Source organism: Triplophysa rosa, linkage group LG9 (assembly GCF_024868665.1).
Source record: "Triplophysa rosa linkage group LG9, Trosa_1v2, whole genome shotgun sequence".
Lineage (NCBI taxonomy): Eukaryota > Metazoa > Chordata > Actinopteri > Cypriniformes > Nemacheilidae > Triplophysa > Triplophysa rosa.
The window spans coordinates 9,080,759-9,103,225 of record NC_079898.1 but is presented as its reverse complement, the minus strand read 5'-3'; the positions used below and the strand labels follow the sequence as shown (position 1 = coordinate 9,103,225).

General features: G+C 37.3%; 1 protein-coding gene across 1 annotated transcript; it reads left to right on the top strand.

The window, feature by feature from the left end:
- The first annotated feature begins 488 nt into the window (after positions 1-488).
- Positions 489-22,467, top strand: LOC130559193 (protein AHNAK2). Its single transcript, XM_057342125.1, has 7 exons — positions 489-1,122; positions 10,181-10,230; positions 10,333-10,431; positions 10,523-10,633; positions 10,728-10,881; positions 10,992-11,161; positions 11,252-22,467. Exons 1-7 carry the CDS (start codon positions 1,071-1,073, stop codon positions 21,659-21,661), a joined length of 11,046 nt encoding a protein of 3,681 aa, XP_057198108.1. The 5' UTR covers positions 489-1,070; the 3' UTR covers positions 21,662-22,467.

Here is a 22,467-nt window from a genome sequence, read left to right as displayed (position 1 = left end):
CATAGATGTATAAAATCCACGTGGAAAGCCTAGGTTAAATAATTTAGTAGTTTGTAAGTACTTGATAAGAAATCAGCTCACAGACTTTGAAAAATAAACATTTATCTGAACGCACTTATGGAACAATAAAAATATCGTCTTGTGTATAAACCGATTTCATCAGGACAACATCAAACAATGTCATCTTTAATATTTGAGTTTCTGCTACTTGTTCGGTTCATAAAAAGGATAAAATATTGATGTCGTTTGAGTGTGAGGCTCTAGGTCTCAGGTTGACGTCACAGTCTGGTCTGACATCACTTTTTATTCTTAGGCCTTGGATGATAAATCTCATTTAGCAACCATCTTCCCATATAAGCATCTCTCATCTCTGTCTGACAAAACACCATCAAAGTTGTGAAATGCGAGACATCCCAGGTACACGCTGTCTCCTAAACGCATTAGCTGCACCTCTGGCAGTATACGGTCACCTGACCGATAACATTCTCAACTCTCCTCTTCTCAGCCACACACATGAAAACACGTACTGTGTGCTCTCAAATCCAATTACGCATCTCTGTCGCATGCCTATAAAGGTGGAATGTTTTTCTTGTGTCCAACACCAATCAGCTGGTCGACTCTTCACAGTGTCCTCGCAGTGATTGGTCGAGATAATCACGAGGGTGGGATGGGATGTTCAAGAAGGCGGGATTTGCGTCGTTCAGCTTCAGCCCCCGTCCCAAGTCAGCCATACCCCCTGTAATTGTTTTAGTCTGCTGCACGAGTGTTTATTCTGCGAGGGAAGAGAGTGCAGACGCCTGAGTAGTGGGAACTAGTGTGGATGAAGCAAGACATCTCTCTCTCTTCCTCTCTCTCCCAGGCAAAGTTAGAGGTGACTTTGATCCCGTACACCAGCCCAGACTCACATTTTCGGACTCCGGCTGCATCAGGAGAGATTCGGGAAAGCAGCAGCAGGTTCTTTAGGAGGAAGGCGAAGACGAAGCTGCCCGAGCTGAGAGGTGAAATTTGGGCAGGACGTGAGCAGACTTAAATTTTGACAGCTTGCGAAAGAGGCGCAGACGACAGGCACCATGTGTGACTGTTTTCACCTGGCATTTCCCAACTGGCATGCATCAGCCACTGGTGAGCATCCCTGTTTATTTCTCTCTCTCTCTCTCTCTCTCTCTCTCTCTCTCTCTCTCTCTCACTCTGCATGGTCTGTGCTTGCTATTTTTATCTCTGCACACAGCAGCACTGGCACTCTTGCAGTTAGGCAGTGTTCGTGTGTGTTCGAGGGAGACTGGTGCTGAGCTTGTTGACACTGCGTTTCTCTGCTGAGATGACGCTGCACTGTGTGTGTTCTGGGTGTGTCTGCAGTAAAGTAGGCGTGGCTAGGATGTTGTGGGTGTGTCAACAGAGTTATGCAGTATTTTATTAACGACATCTGCAGTGTTGAGTGCGTTTACAGTATGGAGTGTAATTTCATGATTGCTTTAAGAATATTACATTTTACAATTTCAGGGAAGAAGTTAAGGACATCAGGATATTGTCGTAATAAACACATTTATTCAACATACATTTACATTTATTCATTTGGCAGATGCTTTTATCCAAAGCGACTTACAAGTAGGAGAGCATATAAACATTTTGTCAACACGCTAAACAGTACCGATACTATTAATGAATTACTATTAATAAATTAAATTAAGGATGCACAGTACTCTTTGTATTAATGTGATGTTGAACTTTGGAAAGATACTTTGGCTCATGTATATTTTATGTGTCTGTCTTAATTTTTTGTACTTCCTTTAGTTGTGTCATTGCAAACAACAATGTCCCACATTATGCCAATTACAAAGACTTTGAAATCGAATTGACCTGGGCTCTAAGTCGTTCTGTTCCCTTGTCTCATTCAATTCCGGCGAATGACAGCTGTTGTCTATTTGGTCTAGTTTTCTTTTTGGCCTTGAGGTGAACTTTAAGTCTTTGGGATTCATAAAGAGACTGTAAAGTGAGCTAAATGAGAAAACAGTCATTGGACATAACTTTGAAAACGTTCCTGTTCATCGAAATCAAACAAAATATTGACCTAAAAATTATTGGAAAAACTTAACTCAAGGAAAAATTGAAATGTTGCCTCAAAACTAAACAGAAGTAAGTTTAAAGCAGTAAAATTATAATAATGAACAAAAACTAAAATAAAACTAAAATAAAAATTAATTAACCTAATATAGCAACATTAAAAATAAACCAATAAATTATAAAATGACAAAAGCATATACCAAAATGGCTAAAACTTTAACTAATATTAACACATAAACTAAAAGCTAATTTCAATAATTAATAAAACTAAAATCAAAACTATAATAACGCAACTCATGCATGTCAACATAACAAATACTGTACATTACAGCATAATAACTAGAATTGAGAATGGTATACGTGATTTAATTCAACCAGGTGAGCTTGTTTTTTAGGCACAAACTTCTGCAGATTTTCCATGTAGTGCTATGTTTGTATGTTTTTATTGTAACTTAATCTGTACGGTCCAAATAAATGCTTAAAATATGACACAAATAAAATAAATAGTAAAATGAGTACATTTCAAGACACGAGTTTAGCGTGTAACAAACAAACAAATAACAAAATGTTGCTAGGGATGCTGTGGGGCCCAGCACAATTCTTTGTAAACTTGCAAGACTTGAATAGTTGCCAGAACACACTGACAGATGACCATATGCAAGGAACATGCCATCCCATAATTCCTGAAATGTTATTACCACATTTTAAAGGTGATAACCACAGTTGACTAATTTTCAACACAACATTTCAACTTCATCCAAATATACAAGCACTGGGTGAAAAATCACAGACAGAGTGAGAGCGAGAGAGTGGGAGAGAGAGCTCTTAAAATATTACAGCATCAGCAGAGAAAGGCCATATAGTTCAGGCACACATTGATTATATCCACTTAGAGCCCATTCCTCAAAATCAGCCATTAATCTCAGTCTCTCACTAATGTCCTCCTGCTAATGAATAAACTATGAAGTTGAGAGTGTTTGTGTTTTTCATGTGGGTGGAGCGTTCTTCAATAAAAAGCTTTTCTGACCTGTATTGCTGGCACACTTTTCTTGTAAATTCTGATTATTCTCTCATGTAATGTCCCAAATACCAGATTGACTGTACGATCCAAAAATCTCCAACCATGAGGCTGTCTACCAACTTGTTTTGATCACCAGTGTCAATATTGTTTTTGTAACCCAGAAAGTCAAAATGATATGATTAGCTTACTGGCACTCAAATGTATCAAATAATGTTTCTGATTGATTGGAAACATGAGGGAACTTGGTCCCATGTTCTTAATATGGGGTAAAATCCAATTCTGTTGTGAGTTTATTTACCTCTCCGTCAGTGGAATTCGATTATATTTTGAATACACTTGACTGTGAAAGAGTCTTGTGTATGATGTTATCAGTGCAGGGCAGAATTCATGTCTCTGTAACTCACTGAGCAGCTAATTCACCATATTAGTGTGACTGAGGAGCACATCCTCCCAGGTGGCCACAACAAGGCAGAAAACAAGCACTAATGCCTGTAATCATGGGTTTATGTGCTTGCATAGTGGGTCAGTATTTGGGAAATTCCAGAATTTGTATTACGTATTTTGCATCTACTTTACATTTTATCTGTCGTGAATGACTCCTAATATTACATTACATGCAACATTTGCCACTTAATTGTTGCTGTTATCGCATTCTATGAAATCATATCAAGCACATTTATAATCTATTTTTTACCTGGAATCATTTAAAAATGTTAATGTAATTAATAAGCAATGTTTAGTCATTATTCTGATATTTTCCAATTTGTCACTGACCTTTGAATTGATTTTTGCTATAGACGGTTTGTTTATCAGTAGTGGTTAACAATATAACTATTTATATTTTACTAAATTTATATTAATGATAATTTATATTAATTTATTGTATAATAATTTTATTAAATAAACAATAAAATCGGTTGAATTTTGTTGAATGTTAATTTTATTAAATAAACAATTTGTTGAAGGGTACTGTAGTTTTGTCGCATTTAAAGTCACCATGAAATCAAAGAGGAAATTTCTTAGTGTTTTACACAGTGTTGCAGTGCTTATTATAAATGATATATCCGTGCACTCCATTATTTTTTAATTCATTTGGACTTGTAATCTTTAATCAAAAACATTAAGCTCCCTTTCCCCTCTCAACAGCAACTCTTCACCACATGATGTAAGCAACAAAAAAGGGGTAGGACTATACTGACTGGGTGGCCAATGGAGAGGCTCAGAGAGTAAGCGCTGCGCTGGTTCCCTCGACCGAAAGCCTATATGCATTTTTCCAATATACTTTTGGAAGATTGCAAAAAATAAGCTGTGTGATTAACAAAGGTTTATGATGTTTACACTTTTTGTCTATCAAGATAATCTTTACAAATTAACACAACATTTGTTACTTTTGAAGCCGAAATACAATCGGCGGAAGTAAAAAGCTAACACGATGCTATAAACAGACTGCGCTTAAGGTGTACTCCGACAACTCTTTCAAACTTTATTAAAAATGTATTCCTTGGTAAATAATTACTCCGTGAATGAATCCCCATCTACGTTTTAAGAGATTTGTGCCCATATTGCATTATTTGTGAACGTTATATGCGTGATGACGTCTAAGATCCCCGGCGCCCAAGGAAGTAGTCGCAATAGCAACTTGTTAGCAACCGCTGTTTTTAGGACACAAGGCTTTAAAAAATCACAAGCGTGTTATAATTGGTGTGTTTTATGTCATAGAATAAAATGTGAAAATATTTAGAGGATTTGTTTACCACAGACCTTATTTCAGGCGATTTACCAAAAACCCATTCAAAAAACCCACAGACTTTGGAGCGATGGAACCGGAAGTCCAAAAACGCTAACTTGCTTCCGGGTTTTGCATACAAAAATACGTCATCTCTGAGCCTCCCTATGGCCGGGCATTTTTAGCCCTGCCCTCCGGACCCCATGTCAGTCACTGAACAAATGAACAAAAAGGAAGAGCAAAAAAAGCCCCGCCCTGCATTTTTTTCTAATTTCAGAAGCCCTTTCACTCGCATATACTGTACGTCACGATACGGAAAAGAAGTCAAACACAACTTCTGTTTCATGGTGACTTTAAAGAAAACGTAAGGATGTATAAGGCACATTGACATATAATTGTTGAGCTCTGGTATCGCAGTCTACATTTAAAATACTGGAGAGACAAGTTTAGCCAAGTAACGGTTCTTCTCGGTCTCTTTTGCTTGTTATCAGAAATAATCTATAGGCGCTCTATTGTTTGCGTAAGTGTACCGGAAGTTAAGTTCCGACCACGAACGCGTGCATGCACAATAACGTTTGTTTATGTTGTTGCTTTCAAACCGTCTACATCTTTTTGACAGTGCTTTTGCACATACTGTGCTTGCTGTTGTGTCCGTTACAGTACATTACAAATATCCTTCAAAAACAACGTCTTTGTATTACTGGATGAATAATTTGACTCACTTAATCTTTATTAGGTCATCTAAAAACGGTTAAACAAGCTTTTATAAACATGAACAACACTATTGGGGTGTAAATGTGTGCATGCACTCAGATGTATGTATCTGATGTCAGATAATGTCAAGTTGTGACAGTCTGAAACAGACAGTTTTGGACACTTGCGAGCTTTTATTTAAATATCAAAGGGGTGATACTGTCCAACTCTGTCAGTCTCTATTGTGTGTACGCTCTTAAAAATATTCATGCTTTGGTTTCAGAGCAACTATGCAGTAACTGGTGTACAATTGGTCTGATGTAGTGAAGTGTGACCACACCTCTGCACAATATCCAATACATCACTGGGCAAATACTGTATGAGTCATATTCATCTATCAGGCTGTAGCACATAAGGAACAACCACTTTTCGTTTAGGATAATATCCTGTGCTTATTGTTCTTGTAGTAGCGATGATGCCAACCACACACATAAAATGATTTACATGTATATAGTAAATAATAAATTGCAGTTCCTCTACATCATAAACAGAATCTATGTGTGCTTACACTTTTTGTACTTTACTTTTAAATGCTTTTTTATACTGGTCATACAAATTAAACTGTAACATGATTAGCTTGGTCACTTCTTATCACTTTTAGAGTAGCACCCTATCAGCAAATATTTGATTAGGGAGTAACTATGTTATGAATTTACTAACAATGGATTTCTCAGACCATTCAAGTACCACTTAGCCATATGTTTAACACAATTATTTCTTTATGTTATTCAATTTACTTTCACAGTTTGTTGCTTCCTAAATTGGTTATTTGTTTGATTTGATCGTATGTGTAATAATAGGTATTTAAACACACAGAAAGTAATACACACACACATGCACGCACACACACACGCACACACAATCTGTATACTGTGTTAATATGAAGTTGACAAAATGTTCTGCTTGCTTTGAGTAAACTGAACCTGTTTCAAGAGTGGGATCTCCATTTAATCTTTTGGCTGTTCTTTGTGTCAATAAAACAGAGCGACACATCCCAATCTTATAAATCAGCATTCAAATCCCTGTACACTACAGCCATGTCTCTTTCCTTCAGATCAGATTTTAACTAAACAAACAACAAAGGCAACATTCATTGCAGAACAGAAGGACAAATACAACCAATTCTAATCAACAAACGTTGCTCAGAAAATCACACAAATCTCTAGACTTTTCAATTATATTCAATCATGGATACGTGCATGTGTACACAATGCATTCAAATGTTTGTTCAATATAATTGTGGTAACAGCAGCTAGAACCAGGGCCCAGAAAATGGGATGTGTCAAACCTTAGTCCTTAGATCTACAAAAAGGGTAGGGCTCTACTAAAGCAAGCACTAACTATCCTATGATGTAAATGCATGCTGTGGTTTTGGTGAATTACAGTGTGGAAACACGGTGAAACACACATTTTTCTACATAACTCCTTCATCAGGTAGGTACTAACAAAAAATACTTTGACTAAATTAACCTGGTTAAAATGTACATGATCCGTTACATTTTTTATTGATTTATTGTAACAAGAAAATCTTGGACAATATTGCTAACATTTCACTTCACTTCACAGTATTTATTAAAGACTTTGTTACAAACAGTATTTTCAAAGGAATTAGTTATGCATAGTGTTGCACAAAAATAGTTTTGTAGCCTGAAGTTTTTCTTGCAGCCATAAAGTTTTTTTAATGAGTTGATGTAACATAATTCCTGTTAAAATAGTAATCTGAACGTAATTGCAAGTAATTTGTATTTGGAATGCATTCGAATAAAAAGTTTACTTAAGATTTCTGCGTTGGGCCTACATTAATCATTTTTGTTTGTATTACTGTCCGTAAAATCTAGTTTCTTGTTCCAAGCATGTTTTGCATGAGAACGGATGGGGAAATTACATTTTTATAAATAAGATGTGAAAAAGGTAAACTTGTTGGTGTTTATGTTTGGTTATGTTTGGACGTAGAAAGAGTTATATGGTTTTATGTTGAGGCGTTTGAGTTTATCATTGTACTAAAGGGTGGAGCTTGTTCTTAGAGCCCCCTAATCCAGAAAATGCACTTTTAAATGTTATTTTAACATATCTGTGTGTCAGGAGTGTGTGTACAGAACCACCCTAGAATGATAAAAATCATTCACTCAGAAAACAGCATCCTCAGTTTTTAAACAAATAACGCATTTGTTTTATGTACCAAAAAAAATGTGTTTGGTTTTTATAGATTAGACAGTGTTTCTCATTCGCTTAATGACCATTCTCTTCAGTTTTGTTGTTGGAAGCACCGGCTCACGGTGCATACGTAGATAAAAGATGGAAATCCTCTACATTTTGAACTCCATCCAACCCTTGAATTTTACCCTGGACTACATTTCCCCGCTTTCACCCTTTCCAGCCCTGTTTATTGCATATCAAAAAAGTTTATTGTAAAAAACAATAAATTAAAATTTCTATACTAATTTGTGGTATTTGTGGCAATTCCATTGAGTTTAATACGATTATAATATAATAAGATTAGTTAAATTTACACAAACTTAACTTTTTGTGTGTGTACCATAAATCACAAGCTTAAATCTTGATCTCATATCCCAGATTTGTATTTTTAAGTTGCCATTAGTTTGTTCACCCAACAAATGAAAATTCTGTCATCATTTACTCACCCTCATGTAATTTCATACCTGTATAAATTACTTTGTTCTGATGAACACAGAGAAAGATTTTTGGAAGAATGTTAGCTATTTTCAGTTCTGGAACATCATTAGCCCCTTTTACACATACAGTCTTTACTGGTAAATTGCAAGAAAATTGCAATTAACAGATTACCGGTATGAGCACGTACAACACATGACGCGCTGACTGTTTTCGGCCAGTCTAACGCAGATGACGTGCACACTCTGCGCTGTGTATCTCTTCACATTTCTGCACTGAAGTTGTTCAAAACAGTGCCAAACACTTTCTCATGTATTCGCCAATACAAGGCATTCGCCTTCTGTGTATCTGTATATATGAACATTGCTGTTTCTGCCCGCAGTTTTTTTTCTTGCGTTTCTGCATTGCCCTCATATAGTTCAGGTCAGTTTTCTATCTCCTGTTGTAACGCAAAGTTGGGAAGTATAGAGAAAGAAGTAATAAAATTAACAGAGAAAAGGATATATTTATTACTGTAAATACACAAAGTAACCGTACACGGTCTAAACTGTGCGCGAGCGGGACGGTGCAGTGTACTTGGGGAGCAAGTGTATGATACAAACATAAACAACACGTGTTTGTTCGGATACAAAATCACACCCCACCATATTTTCAAACAAAACCCTAAATACAGCTATTTATAAAGAAACTTCCGCTTGATGACAACATATTACTGGTATTTTGGGACAGCTGTGTGAATGCTGTTTTACCGCCGGTCAATTGACAGAATTCCATTACTTGTGTGAGCAGCACATTTGTGTATTTACCAGTAATTTACCAGCATTGCTGTGTGAAAGGGGCTAGTATTGACTACCATAGTAGGAAATATCAAATGGTAGTCAAAGTTCCCCAGAACTGTTTGTTTTCCTAAATTCTTCAAAATATCTCATTTTGTGCTCAACAGAACAAATAATATACAGTACTTTGTTTTCTACTATGGTAGTAGATGATGTCCCAGAACTGACATTTTTCCAAATATATTTCTTTGTGTTCAACAGAACAAAGAAATCTATACAGGTTTGACAAAACAAGGGTGTGTAAATGATGACAGAATTTGTATTTTTGGGTGAACTGTCCCTTTAAGGTTACAATGTACTGCAAATCGTAAAAAATGTAACACCAGCATGTGGTCATTAATTGATCATAGAAATTGGGAAAACACCACAGCAATAAAGTGTTATCACATTTTTCATGTACTCCATTGTTTAGATAATAATATACATTTCCAATGTTTCAATGTTATATAAAACTCAGAATTATTATTGGGAAATCAGAATTATATTTCTTAATGGCCATGTTAGGATTATTGCTATTTGTATCAAGCTATTAAAGACATTACTTATTCATATGATTAAATATATGTACCCATAAATGTAAAATACTGTTTACAGTGATTATTTACTTTTCCAGTGACATTGAACCGTAATTTTATTTCTATTTTTGCAATATTAGCACATCTGCAGATAATAATAACAACCATATCTGTTTCAATGCACTTAGGCCTTCATCTGATTCATCCAACCTAAGCTTCCATGTTGATCTCATTGCTGGCAGTGTAAACCAAACCCTTCAGATCAATAGAGCGCCTCACTTTACAGGAAACAACAGAAGCAGGTAGACTAGTGTCTGAGACCCTGTGGGAATATCTGCCAGGAAATTATGCACACAAAATACACTCAGAAATGCCTTGGACTCCTGTATCTTTGCAGATACCACATATTTGGCCTTAAAAAACAGATCCACTATCAGTAATTGATGCAAATCAAAAATATGAACGAGTACAAAAGATGATTTGACGGCCAGCAATCTCTTGGAAGAAATGTAATCAAATTCACAAGTTCCTTAAAAGCTTTTTTTCTCACCAGCTGACATAATAAACCTCAAGTAGTTAAAGTATCATGACAGTGCAATGCTTACAAGAGCTAATTATGCCTTTTGTATCACAACAGGTGGTGGGCACAGGCTGAAAGCTCCAGAGCAAGACACGGAGGATGATTTAGTGAGTTTCATCCATGTAAAGCATATTCAGCAACAACATAAAGTAATAAAGTTTATTGTCTCTAATTTTTATTTAATCTTTAATTGGTAAATAATATAATAGGTGTGTGAGGAGCCTGAAGTTTTAGAGGGGGAAAGACCTCGCCCTCAGGGTTCCTCTCCCGTCGAGGAATTTCCTACCACAGAGAAATACGTCAAACAGGTGACATATACATGATACAACACTGACTCCTTTGTTTAGTGCTATTCAAATTTGGTTTTATATTGTTGTATATTCACTAACAATTTGCCAGGGTGAGGTTGACTTCTACGACTCACCGACCAAGAGTTCCAAAAAAGGCAAAAAGATTGGTTTCGGGTCACTTTTTGATAAGCGTTCCTCAGCCAAGATGAATCAAACAGAGGTCAGAAACACATCAAGTCAACGCTACATACTGTATGACCAGTGAAGGACTATTACTGATTAAAAATGCGAATAATGGAAATTATGAATTTCAGGACATGCAAAATGATGGGTCAGAAATGATAGTGAAGTCAGTAAAGGGAGGCTGTGCTGAAGGTCTGGTTGTAAGCGGAGGGGGAAAGAATGGCATCTTTATCAAGGAAGTAAAACCAGAGTCACCTGCCTCAAAGCATCTAAGTGTGAAAGAAGGTGAGATATTGTTCTTATAATAGGATAAAAATACTTAAGAAAGTCCAAATGTGGTCTCTACCAGCGTGTCACCTGCATACTCATTTGTGTTCTTCCCTTTGATATTTCAGGTGATCAGATACTTAGTGCTACAGTATACTTTGATAATGTGTCATATGAAGATGCACTCCAGATTCTTGAGCATGCACAACCATACCGAGTGGAGTTTTGTCTGAAACGCAAACCAGTTCCAACAAGAACCCAAGAAGATGCTGAGACAATGAGACCAGATGTAGCCATTGTAATTACAACATTGTCCTTTATTTTCATAACGGAAAATCAATAAGTGTCCCAGAACTCACCTGATCTCTCTTTCATTAATGATTCACAGGGTGAGGAGGCTATAGGAGATGAAGGTACAGGACCTGAGATGAGAGGTCGAAGAAAGACCAAAAAGCAGCATGATCGTATCTCCTGGCCAAAATTCCCCTCCCTTACCAAGGGACGCAGGGCGAAATTCAAGAGATCTCACAGCACATCCGAAGCTGAAGAACAGAGAAAATTAGAGATAAGCCCAACAACAAGTGACACAGAGTCTCCTCTCAAGTCTCCGTTAAAATCTCCAGATGAAAAAGACAAGAAAAGTATGAACAAAATGAAGCTCAAGAAGATGATGACAGGTCGCAGGAGCAAGTCCGTTGAAGAGACCTCAGAAAATGAACAAGAGTTAAAAACAGATGATATTGAGGTTTTGGAAAACCACAATATTATGAATATAGCTGAGGAGCACAGCTTTCAAGAGTCAGTGACTAATTTGGTAGAGATTCCTAATACATTGGATGAAGGTGATAAGACTATTAAAACAAGAAATGAATTTACATTCACAACATTGCCAGTAACTGAGTCGCTCCTTAAAGCTGAGCTCATCACCTTGAACAATACTTTAAAGACTACTGATATTACAGTTGCTCTTGGGGAAGAAAGAAGAGAGAGATCTGAAATAAAGATTAGCATACAAGGAAAGGATAAATCTGAAACAGGAACAGAGAGCCAATTAAAATCGTTCTCTAGTGGGATTCGAACTTCTGATCCATCAATAATGAACAACATTATGACCAGTCCCAACATAATATTGCAAGAAGAGGCTGTGGGACATCAAGTGGATTCTGATATCAAGTTGATCAATCAAGAGATTTTTGAGAAGACTCAAGGGCCAGAAGAAACAGACATGAAGATACCTAATATTGAGGTTTCCAATGACGTGTCAGATATTGAACTAACAAAAAGATCCCCAAGGATTGGCAGTGACAAGGTAAAGAAAGAAATAAACATTCTTGATACAGAAAGTTATGGGATTCGAACCAGAGGGCCACTGGCAGACATGGCCATATCAAGTCATTTTGTAAACAAGCCCAACAGACTGGAGTTTACATCATCAGACCCTTTCACTTTTGAGATTAAAACAGGGCAGGAGATGTCCTCAACTATCATTGACCCAAAGAAACCAAGCACTCCAACACCTGTTATATCCCAGCCAAAACCACATGTTCAAGATATAAAAATCTCAAATTTGGAAACAGACACTGCTGAGTTGACACAAAAAGCAAATATTGATGCCATAATATGTGATCTTGGTAAGATATCAGAGGCTAAGTTTAAATTGCCCAAGGTGGATCTCTCTGAATTCAACCACCAAGAATCAATAACTATAAGCCTGAGGGACCCAACCAAAGCCCCTGCCCTGAAACGAGATGACATTGAGATTCCTGGGAGGGAGAAAAAGAGATCAAAATCTGGTTTTAAGCCTCCAAAAATTAAAGAACCTAAAATTGAGAAGGTAATAAAAATCTCCAAAACAGGTCAAGCTCAAGGGGAACCTGAAGAGTTTAATGTTGACGATGTTAAGAAAGCAGTATCAAAATTCCCTGCATTTAAATTACCTGAGAGAGACATTACAGGGGTTCTTGTACAAAGAGAAATCGCAATCATGGAAATGAAGACTGGCTTGACACCTAAAGGATCCCCTTGTAAAGTTTCAAGCACGAGCACAGAAATCAGTATGCCTGAAAACACAATCAAAGAAGTCAAACAGGAATCTTCCTTTATTGTTACAAAAGCAGAAATCATCATATTACCAAAAAATGAATTGCATCTTCATGATGAAACCATTATAACTGAGAGCAAAACGGACCAATCAAAAACCAAGTCAAAAGCCCAACAATCCAAGTCTGACAAAATGTTGGCAAGGGATGATAAAATAAGTACGTCCCCAGATGTAAAATTCAAACTTCCAAAGCGGGAAGACATCGAAATACCAGGAATGGAAGCAATTGAGCAATCAGTTCAGCAGCGAAAAATCAAAGTAGCCACAGAAGCAGACACCCAAGATGAGGCTGTAAAGGATGGCACTGATACAGATGTAACTGAAAAGTCAAATATCAAGGCAGTCAGAGAAGGACACGAAAGTAAATCAAAGAAAGCAAAGGTGTCCATGCCGAGTTTCGGAATAATGAAACCTGACATTCGTTTCCCAGAAATTGGAATAGAATTGCCAAAAAAGACCACCTCATCTAAAAGTGATGAAATAAAGGAGGTAAAAAGGGAAGAAAATATGCCCCTTGATGTAACAAAGCAAAAATATCTGTCTCTTCAGGAACATGAAGCCATCAAACCAAAAATCGATAATACAGAGAGTGATGAAATGCTATGTCATGAAGTTAGCATAGCTATTATTAAGAAAGCCTCAACACAAGATAATGCAGAAATGAAGATTGCTGCACATGATCCTTCTTTGGATAAGGCTGAAATTAAAAGTAAGGACATGGATACCTCTCCACACAAAATGAAACTGCCAAAACTGATAATGCCAAAAATTGGAATGAAATCTATTAAAGGAACATCTGAAGCCATTATAAAAGAGGATATTACAAAGCAAGAAGACAACATAATAGAGGTTGTGTTAGATTCTGAGAAAGGAACATCTAAGGCTGACAACAAAGGAAAAAGTTCAGAAACAGACAAAACATGGAGTAAATTAAAAATGCCAAGTTTAGATGTTTCTCTTCCAAGTTTAGATGTTTCTCTTCCAAAAGTAAAACTCCCTAAGATGGAGGGGAAATCAAAGATGGAGGACACAAAGCCTGAAACTGATGCAAGTATTGAGTTAAGCAAAGACCAAGTATCCAGAGACATGCAGATTGAGGCTGTAGATGATGCACCAGAGGGGACTGGATTAAGATTGGCCAAATTTGGTATCTCATCACCAAAACAGAAGAAAGAGGGAAGTGGTCTGGTCAAGGGTGATGGAAAAATTGAGGTGGAGTCACAAGCAGAAATAAAAGAACCAGAGTCTAAAATGAAAAAGAGGAAAATATCATTTCCTAAATTTGGATTCTCTAAAGCGGAAATCAAAGTATCTGATGCTGATATAACTCTCCCAACAGTAGAAGGCTCATTACAAGAGGAAGGAGCTGAGGTAACAGAAAAATATGTTGAAAGTAAGACCACAGAGGTGGAAGCAGAGTTTCAGGATTCAACAGATTCTCCAACAAAATTCAGACTCCCAGCAATTAAACTTCCAAAATTTGGGATTTCATTTACCAAAGCAACCGATGATAGGGAGGATATTCAAATTCCTGATGTCAGCACAGAGGAAACAACTATTGATTTTAAATTACCAAAAGGATCTGGTGAACTGACAGCACTGCCCGATATAAAAGGTCCAGAAATTATTCTCATTGTCTCCAAACCTGAAGCTGAATTGTCTCTGCCAGAGAAAAAGGAAGAAACCACAGGTATTAGCATTCCAAAGGAAGATGTTGTTTATTCAGAACAGGAAAAAGAAATGAAATTGTCTCCAGAAATGTTATTTTCTAAACCGGAGGTTAGTCTGACAGGCCATGAAATAAATAGAAAAGTTGGAGTTGTTGAGTTGTCAAAACCAGACATCAAAGCTTTCGAAGTTGATGTCAGTGTACCACAGAGTGATTTCTCCATGCCAGAAGGCAAAATGGATGAGAGTGTCTCTCTTTCCAAGGATGAGGCTGAACAAAAAGATCTAACAATCAAGTTTAAACTTCCCTCTATCAACTTGCCAAAATTTGGAGTTAAAACATCCAAGGTAGCAAAAGATTTGCCAATGGTGGACATAGATGCTGAAGAACCTGATGTAAGACTGCCAGAAGCACAAATAAGCATGAAACTAAAAGATGATGCACCACTGGATGATATCAAGGAATCCACAGAAGGAATCCATCTGACCACAGAAGCGAATTATGAAGGTCACAGTGTGGACATGAAAATTGAAGATGTGAAGCCTAAAGAACAAGGGCCTACATTTAACCTGGCAAAATTTGGTATTAGCTTTTCTGGAGTAAAAGATCCAGACATTGATAATAGTAAATTAACAATAGAGGGTGACACTACTTTGGAAGCAGCAAAAAACAAGGTACATGTGTCATATCAAGGAGACAAACCTGAGGATGATTCTAAAGGCTTAGATTTAAAGATAAAGACACCAAGCTTTTCACTTCCAAAATTTGGGTTTTCAAAGGCTGATTTTAGTCTTCCAAAAACAGATGCCTCCAAACCAGCAGAGATCAAAGATTATGAAGAACCAATTAAAGAGACAAAAGAGCCCAGTGCTGAGTCTGAACAAGCTGAAAAAGTTTTGGAAGGATCTCCAACAAAATTTAAACTTCCCAAAATTAAGTTTCCAAAAATTGGTGTCTCATTACCAAAGACAACAGCTGCTGACCATGACAATCAAATACCTGGAATCACCAAAGAAATTAAATTGCCAGAGGCTGAACTGTCTGGAGATGTGCTATCTGTTCCTAAAATGGACACAGACATTACTCTCAGTCTATCTAAACCTGATGTTGATGTCTCTATAAAAGAAACAGAAAAGATTGACAATGCCCCTTATGAAATAATGGCATTATCTCCAGAGGTTAAGGTGGGTCTCGCAGACCATGGACCTGGTGAAAAGCCAGCTATAGGAGATTTAACAGATGGTATCAATGTGCAGGCCCAGATAATTGATACTGAAGTCAAGTTTCCTTCATTTACAGAAGATGCAGACATACCAGAAGACCCAGAAAAAGAGAGTGAGACCAAGTTAAAGAAACTAAAAATATCGTTTCCAAAATTTGGATTTTCCAAATCTGAGACTAAGGTCCCAGATGTTAACACAAGTGTCCAAAAAGAACCAACATCTTTACCAGAAACTGAGATCAAAGACATTGAGGTGACATTTCCTGACCCAGAGCTTGAAGTACAGTTGAAAACTAAAAGTACCACTGGTTCTCCATCCAAGTTCAAACTTCCAACAATTTCGCTCCCTAAATTTAACATTTCAAGCTCAAGAATGGTGGAGGAATCCAATGCGAAGGCTGATTATGTAGAGAAGTCAAAAACAGAGGCAACATCAGCAGCTGTATCTGTCTCTAAAGACACAGAAACTCAATATACAGAACCATCAAAAGTACAATTTGAAATCCTACCAGGGGATGCAGAAATTAAGACCAAAGAAATGGACCCTGAAAGTCATGCGAGTAGATTTAAGATGACCAAGTTTGAAATTTCATTTCCAAAGCTAAAAAGACCAGAAAGTAAAAAGGGTGCTTTAAAAACAGTTGATTCTGTAGAAAAACCTGAAGGTACGCTAATAGATGACATGGAAATGGAAAGTCATTCTGTTGATGGAAAAGTAGATGTTCCTGAGGACACTGGGGTGAGGATGAAAAAGCCCAAAGTGCAAAGCTCGGGATATGCACTTTCTAAACATGACATTAAAGCTCCTGAGTTTAGTGTAAAGAGTGATGGTGTGCCTATGACAACAGAAGAAGTGGATGTAAATCAACCTGAGCATGAAATAAAAACGAAAACCACAGGAGGTTCACCACTCAAATTCAAACTTCCCACATTAAAACTACCCAAATTTGGAATTTCATCTTCAAAGGTAAAACCTGAAGTTACAGATCTGGGTGGGGAGGCACAACCTTTGGAGTCTGAAGTACTCACTTCAGTAGAAATGTCAGATGGAAAAATTGACTTAACTGTGCCAAATCAAGACTTGGGTTTTGAGCAACCAAATGTTGATACTGCTGACATTTCTATACTAGAGATGAAACCTGGGAAACCTGGGTTTGAAGATGGAGTACCTGATTCAAAAACTATGAAGACAAAGAAAGCAGGTTTTTCACTTCCTAAACTTGGTTTTTCTAAACCAGACATAAAGGTCCCAGAGATCTATGTGAGTCTTGAACAAGCAGATACCTCTAAACCAGAAGGTGGTGTAGAAATGAAAGATCAAATTATAAATATCACAGTGTCAAAGGATCAGGTTGAACCTAAAGATCTAACAATTGGTAGTGACACAACAAAGTTCAAACTTCCAACAATAAACATTCCAAGGATTGGAGGAAAAGCTGCCAAGGAAGAGAAAGACATGTCAGATGTTGATATCGCAGTTAAAGGACCTGACGCAAGCTGTCCATATACACAAATAAATGTATCGGTTGAAGCACCATCTGTTGATATCAGGGAACCTCATCTGGTCACAGAGGGTCAAACTGTTACTGCAGACTTAAATGTTGAAGATACTGAACTTGAAGGGGGTAAGATCAAGATGCCAAAGTTTGGTATTGTCCTTCCCAAAATAAAAGGGCTTGATTTAGGTACATCAAAGACAGGGGACATAGCTGAAGGAAATATCAAAGTACAGGAAACACCTGAGGTTGATGTAAGTGTTCAAAAACCTGATATCTCTATATCAGAAGGTGGTGTGAATGGAACGGAAACAAAAGTAGACATTAAGGGGTCAAAGGTGGAGTCTGACCAAAAGGGCTCAACAATTTTTGGATCTCCTACAAAGTTCAAACTCCCTTCAATTAGTTTCCCAAAATTTGGAGTTAAATCACAAAAAGCAGCATTAGATATTAAAGTAAATTCAGAAATAGAGGAAACAAACACAAAATGGGAGAGTTCTCAACCAGAGGTAACATTAGAAGTGCATCCATCCCATATTGAAATTCAAGATGATAACACTAAAACGATTGCAGACATGCCTGCAGCTGACTCCAAAGGACTGGAAGTAAAAGTGAAGAGACCAAGCTTTTCATTCCCCAAACTTGGGTTTTCTAAACCAAACATTCCAACTCCAGAACTTGATGCCAGTGTACAAAAGATTGATGCATCCATACCTGAAAGCACTGTGGATTTACCTGATCACACAGCAGAAATGACACTTCCAGAGGTAGGGAAAGAGGCTGAACAGAAGGATCTCACAATTGCTGGTTCCCCAACCAAATTTAAACTGCCAACAGTTAACCTCCCAAACTTTGGACTCAAAACTTCAAAAGGCACTGTAAATTTATCATCAGAAATGAGTGTTCCTGAACCAGAAATCAAAGTGTCAGCCCAAATACCAACAATAGACACAGATATACGAGCAAAAGAGATTGATGTGTCTGCCACAATAAATGAAACCAATATTCATCTAGCAGAAGGGAGAATAATACCACCTTCAATTGATGCTGACATTCAAGATATATCCATTAAAGGGAAAGCAGACATACATGTGGTCGACTCAAAAGACCTGGATGTGAAAGTGAAAAAATCTAGCTTTTCACTTCCAAAACTGGGTTTTTCAAAGCCAGATATTAAAGGCCAAGAAACGGATGTCAGTCAATTAAAAACTGAAATGTCTATGGTAGAGGGCAACATAACCGTTGAGGACCAAGGTGCAGATATTACCTTCCCAGGTGCTTTGAATGAACAAGACGCAATAGATGTTTCCCAGACGAAATTTAAGATGCCCTTAATAAGCTTTCCAAAGATTGGAATGAAATATCCAAAGGCAGGAGCTGATATTCCAACAGCAGATCTTGATATCAAAGAACCTGAAATCAGTTTTCCAGAAACAGGAGAGATTGAAATTAAAACAAGTATGGTCATTAAGGGGTCCTCTGCTAAAGTGGACATTAAAACCAAAGAGACTGACATTGATGGGCTGGGAGGCAAATTCAAGCTACCAAAATTTGGAATTGGCATGCAGAAAGTAAAGGAGACAGAGATGGAAGGTAAAGAAAAAGAGGTCCAACAGCCCATTTGTGAAATTAAGGATGTAACATTTGAGAAGAAAGTAGACAGAGTTGAAATGGATTCTAAAGGGCTCAAGATTAATCTTCCCAAAATTGGATCAAAACAAGAGCTTAAGGCTCCTGAAGTCGACGTGAGTCTGCCCAAGGTTGACACAGGCATATCAATGGAAATTGCTGATGTTTCACATCAATCTGCAGATATTACATCTCCAACCAGATTTAAACTTCCAACAATTCATTTCCCAAAATTTGGAATCAAAGCATCAAAGGGCAAAGTAGATAGTCCTACAACAAATGTGGACATTAAAGAGGCTGAGGTTAGCCTTCCTGATGAGAACATTAACAAATCGGCCGAAGCACCATCTGTAGACATAAAAGGCCCAACAGTAAATGCCGAGGATATATCCATTGAGGTGAACATTAAGGGTAAAGATGTTGATGAAGAGCAACATGAGGGAAAATTTAAATTTCCAAAATTTGGGATTACTCTCCCTAAAATTAAAGGTCCAGACAGTGAAATTATGACTGAAGCAAAAACAGGAGACAGTGAGAAAGACATTAAGTCACCAGAGGTTGAAACTGACACGACAAGTGCAAAATTTGGCTCCCCAACAAAATTCAAACTCCCAACAATAAAACTACCCAAATTTGGGATTTCCATTCCAAAGGTCACTGCCAGTACACCAAAGGCGGATGCTGACATACTGGATACTAAAGTTAGTTCAGTTGATATAGAGGTAGAGACACCAAAGATGGATCCTTTAGATGACATTAAAGTCAAAACTGCAGTAATTGAGACAAAATCTGTTGAAACAAATGTAGAAGCAAAAGGAACTCAAGAGGGGCAGGAAAATAAATTTAAACTTCCAAAATTTGAGGTTAAGACAGGAGCACCTGAAACTGGGATCATTGAACCTGAAATTAAGATCCCAGCAGAGGATGTAAGTGTTCCAAGAGTAGATACAGCTCTACCAGAGGGAAGTGTCAGCATTCAAAAACCAGAAGAGACAGAACTGAAAGATGAAAAAGCTACTTCAGGTTCGCCAAGTAAATTCAAATTTCCTAGTTTTAAAATGCCTAGATTTGGAATTTCAGCTCATAAATCTTCTGACATAAAAGCTGAAGTGACAGAGGTAGATTCACCAGATATTAAAACTGACCTAAATGTTGAAGATAAGCCTATACATGTTTCTAAAGATACACACATAGAGGGTGAAATTAAAGAAACAACTGAACAGGCTCCAGAGGCTGTTGTCAAAAAAACGGATGGCAACAAAGGCTCACCAAGCAAATTCAAACTTCCTAGCATTAAAATGCCAAAGATTAACATTTCAAGAACAAAATCTCAGGATGAAGATGATGCAACCATAAAAGCCAGTGCTCCAGAAATGAAAGAAGAAGACGAAAAGATTAAAGTAGATGATTTGCAGGGGCCTGATAAATCACCTAAATTTACAATGCCTGCCATTGGGGATGTTTTCAAGGGTTTTGAAGTTGAATTTAATGTTCCAACACTAGAGGAAATGGAAGCAAAGAAGGACAAACCATCAGGAAAGAAAGAGTCAGAGTCTGGAGACAAAGCTGAGGAATCACCAGAACATAAGAATAGGGAAGCTCAAGACAAATCGAGGTTTAAATTCAAATTTCCAAAATTAGGATTCAGCCAGTCCTCAGATGAAAGCGATAAGTTAGCGGATGCTAGGTTTGAAGAAAGTGAAAAGCACATCGAGCCTCCAGCAGACCAGAAAGAAGAGGGTGACAAAGAACACACAAAAACCGAGAAGGGAGGCTGGTTCAAATTTCCCAAATTTTCTTCTCCAACCAAAACAACAAAAATCACAGAGAAAGAAATAATTCAGCCAAGTGAAGCGGTTAAGAAGAGTCAGATAAATGATGATGTTGAAAAAGAATCAAACAAGGAGCCTGAGAAGAGCCCCATGAGTGAGATTGTGGAGGAGAACATTAGCCCGACATTGTCACTGAGGTCATCTGAAGCTTTTGCAGATATAAGTTCCACTTTAACCACTGAGCAGATTGCCCCGTCACAGACCTTCCCTACAAAAGTGAAAGTGAAATATGGTGAATCCACTGCCACTGTTGGGGTCAAAGACACAAAGGTACAAAGTGATGTCGTGACATCCACAGCCAGATGTGAACTGATCTCGATGGAGCCTCACCAGCCAGAGAAAGTAAATATCCCATTCTCATCTGATGCGTCCTCGCCCTCAGTGGACACTTTTAAACAGATGTCAGGGGAAATTCATGTCATCACATCCAACATACAGGCTATATCAGAAACACACCAAGCTTCAATCCTCACTAACCTAGAAGCACGTGGAATTCACACCTCGCCTTTAGAAGTAACGCAAAGATCAGACTCAGTGTTGACAGTGGAGGAAACAAGAGTGCAAAGTGCAACACACACTTTGGTCGAAAGGCATGTTGTGAAAGAGACATTAGGCGATGGAAAGGAGACGATACTTGTGACACATACAACACGTGTACTTGAAGGAGACGCTGCAGAACCTATTTCTGATGAGACTGCTTCTTCCATTCGTAGGCTGAGAGACACAGTACACACTGAGAAAATGAGGTTTTTTGACAGCATAGCCACAACTGAAGAGGTCAGAGTAACAAGCTCTGAAATATCTATAAGACACATGGATTCCTCAACCGATGAGAATGGAGGAAAATGAACATGACACATGGCTGTAAATTAAATTAGTTGATTGTATGCTTTCGAATGTATGTTTCAGTGTTCTCTTCTATAACCATATACACATAAGCCAGATAAATTGTAATGCTATCACGCAGCGCTGACAATTATTAACATACCACATAGAGTGTTGTTTAGCTAATAGAGTGTTTACAATTTCAAAAAGTATGTAATATGTAAAATCTGGAAATATGCCTACATTAGAACTTCATGTGCGGTGCTCAGTGCGCTTTGCTGTAAAACTATTATCATGTGAATACTGTTTACAGTGCAAACTTAATATTCAAGCAAACATCATTTAAATAGCTACAAATAACTTACAATTACTGTATACAGCAGGCGTGGCTTTTAAAGATATCTTAAAGATAGGCGTATACAGTATATATATATCTATTTTGACAAAAATATTGAATTGCATATTAAATCAGTCACTGCAGCCTTGAAAACAAAATGAAAAGAAATATGTAAATATGTTTTATTCAGTTCTCTGCATATTTTAAAGTATAAATCAGTTTCTTAATAAGCAATGACTTTTAACATATGTAATCAACTGAATCATATTAATGTTGTAAAAGAAACTGGTCACTGCAAAAAGAATAAAAAGTAAAAGTGAAACCAACTATGCTTTATGGTCTGGCTTCGTATGTGAACATTTAAACAAAATGTAAAATTCTGTCAGTTTGTTTACTTAATTATACTATATTTTGTGGCAATATTGGTGAAGGACAGATTTCAAAGATAATCTACCCGATAATTACAAAATCTGATAATAAATGGTGGTGTTAA

What these genes read in the sequence shown, in the direction of transcription:
- LOC130559193 (XM_057342125.1), top strand. Translation starts at nt 1,071, where the DNA reads ATGTGTGACTGTTTTCACCTGGCATTTCCCAACTGGCATGCATCAGCC. An exon ending in CTGGCATGCATCAGCCACTG is followed by an intron (nt 1,123 to 10,180) that starts GTGAGCATCCCT and finishes GTATCACAACAG; the next exon opens with GTGGTGGGCACAGGCTGAAA. An exon ending in TGAGACCAGATGTAGCCATT is followed by an intron (nt 11,162 to 11,251) that starts GTAATTACAACA and finishes AATGATTCACAG; the next exon opens with GGTGAGGAGGCTATAGGAGA.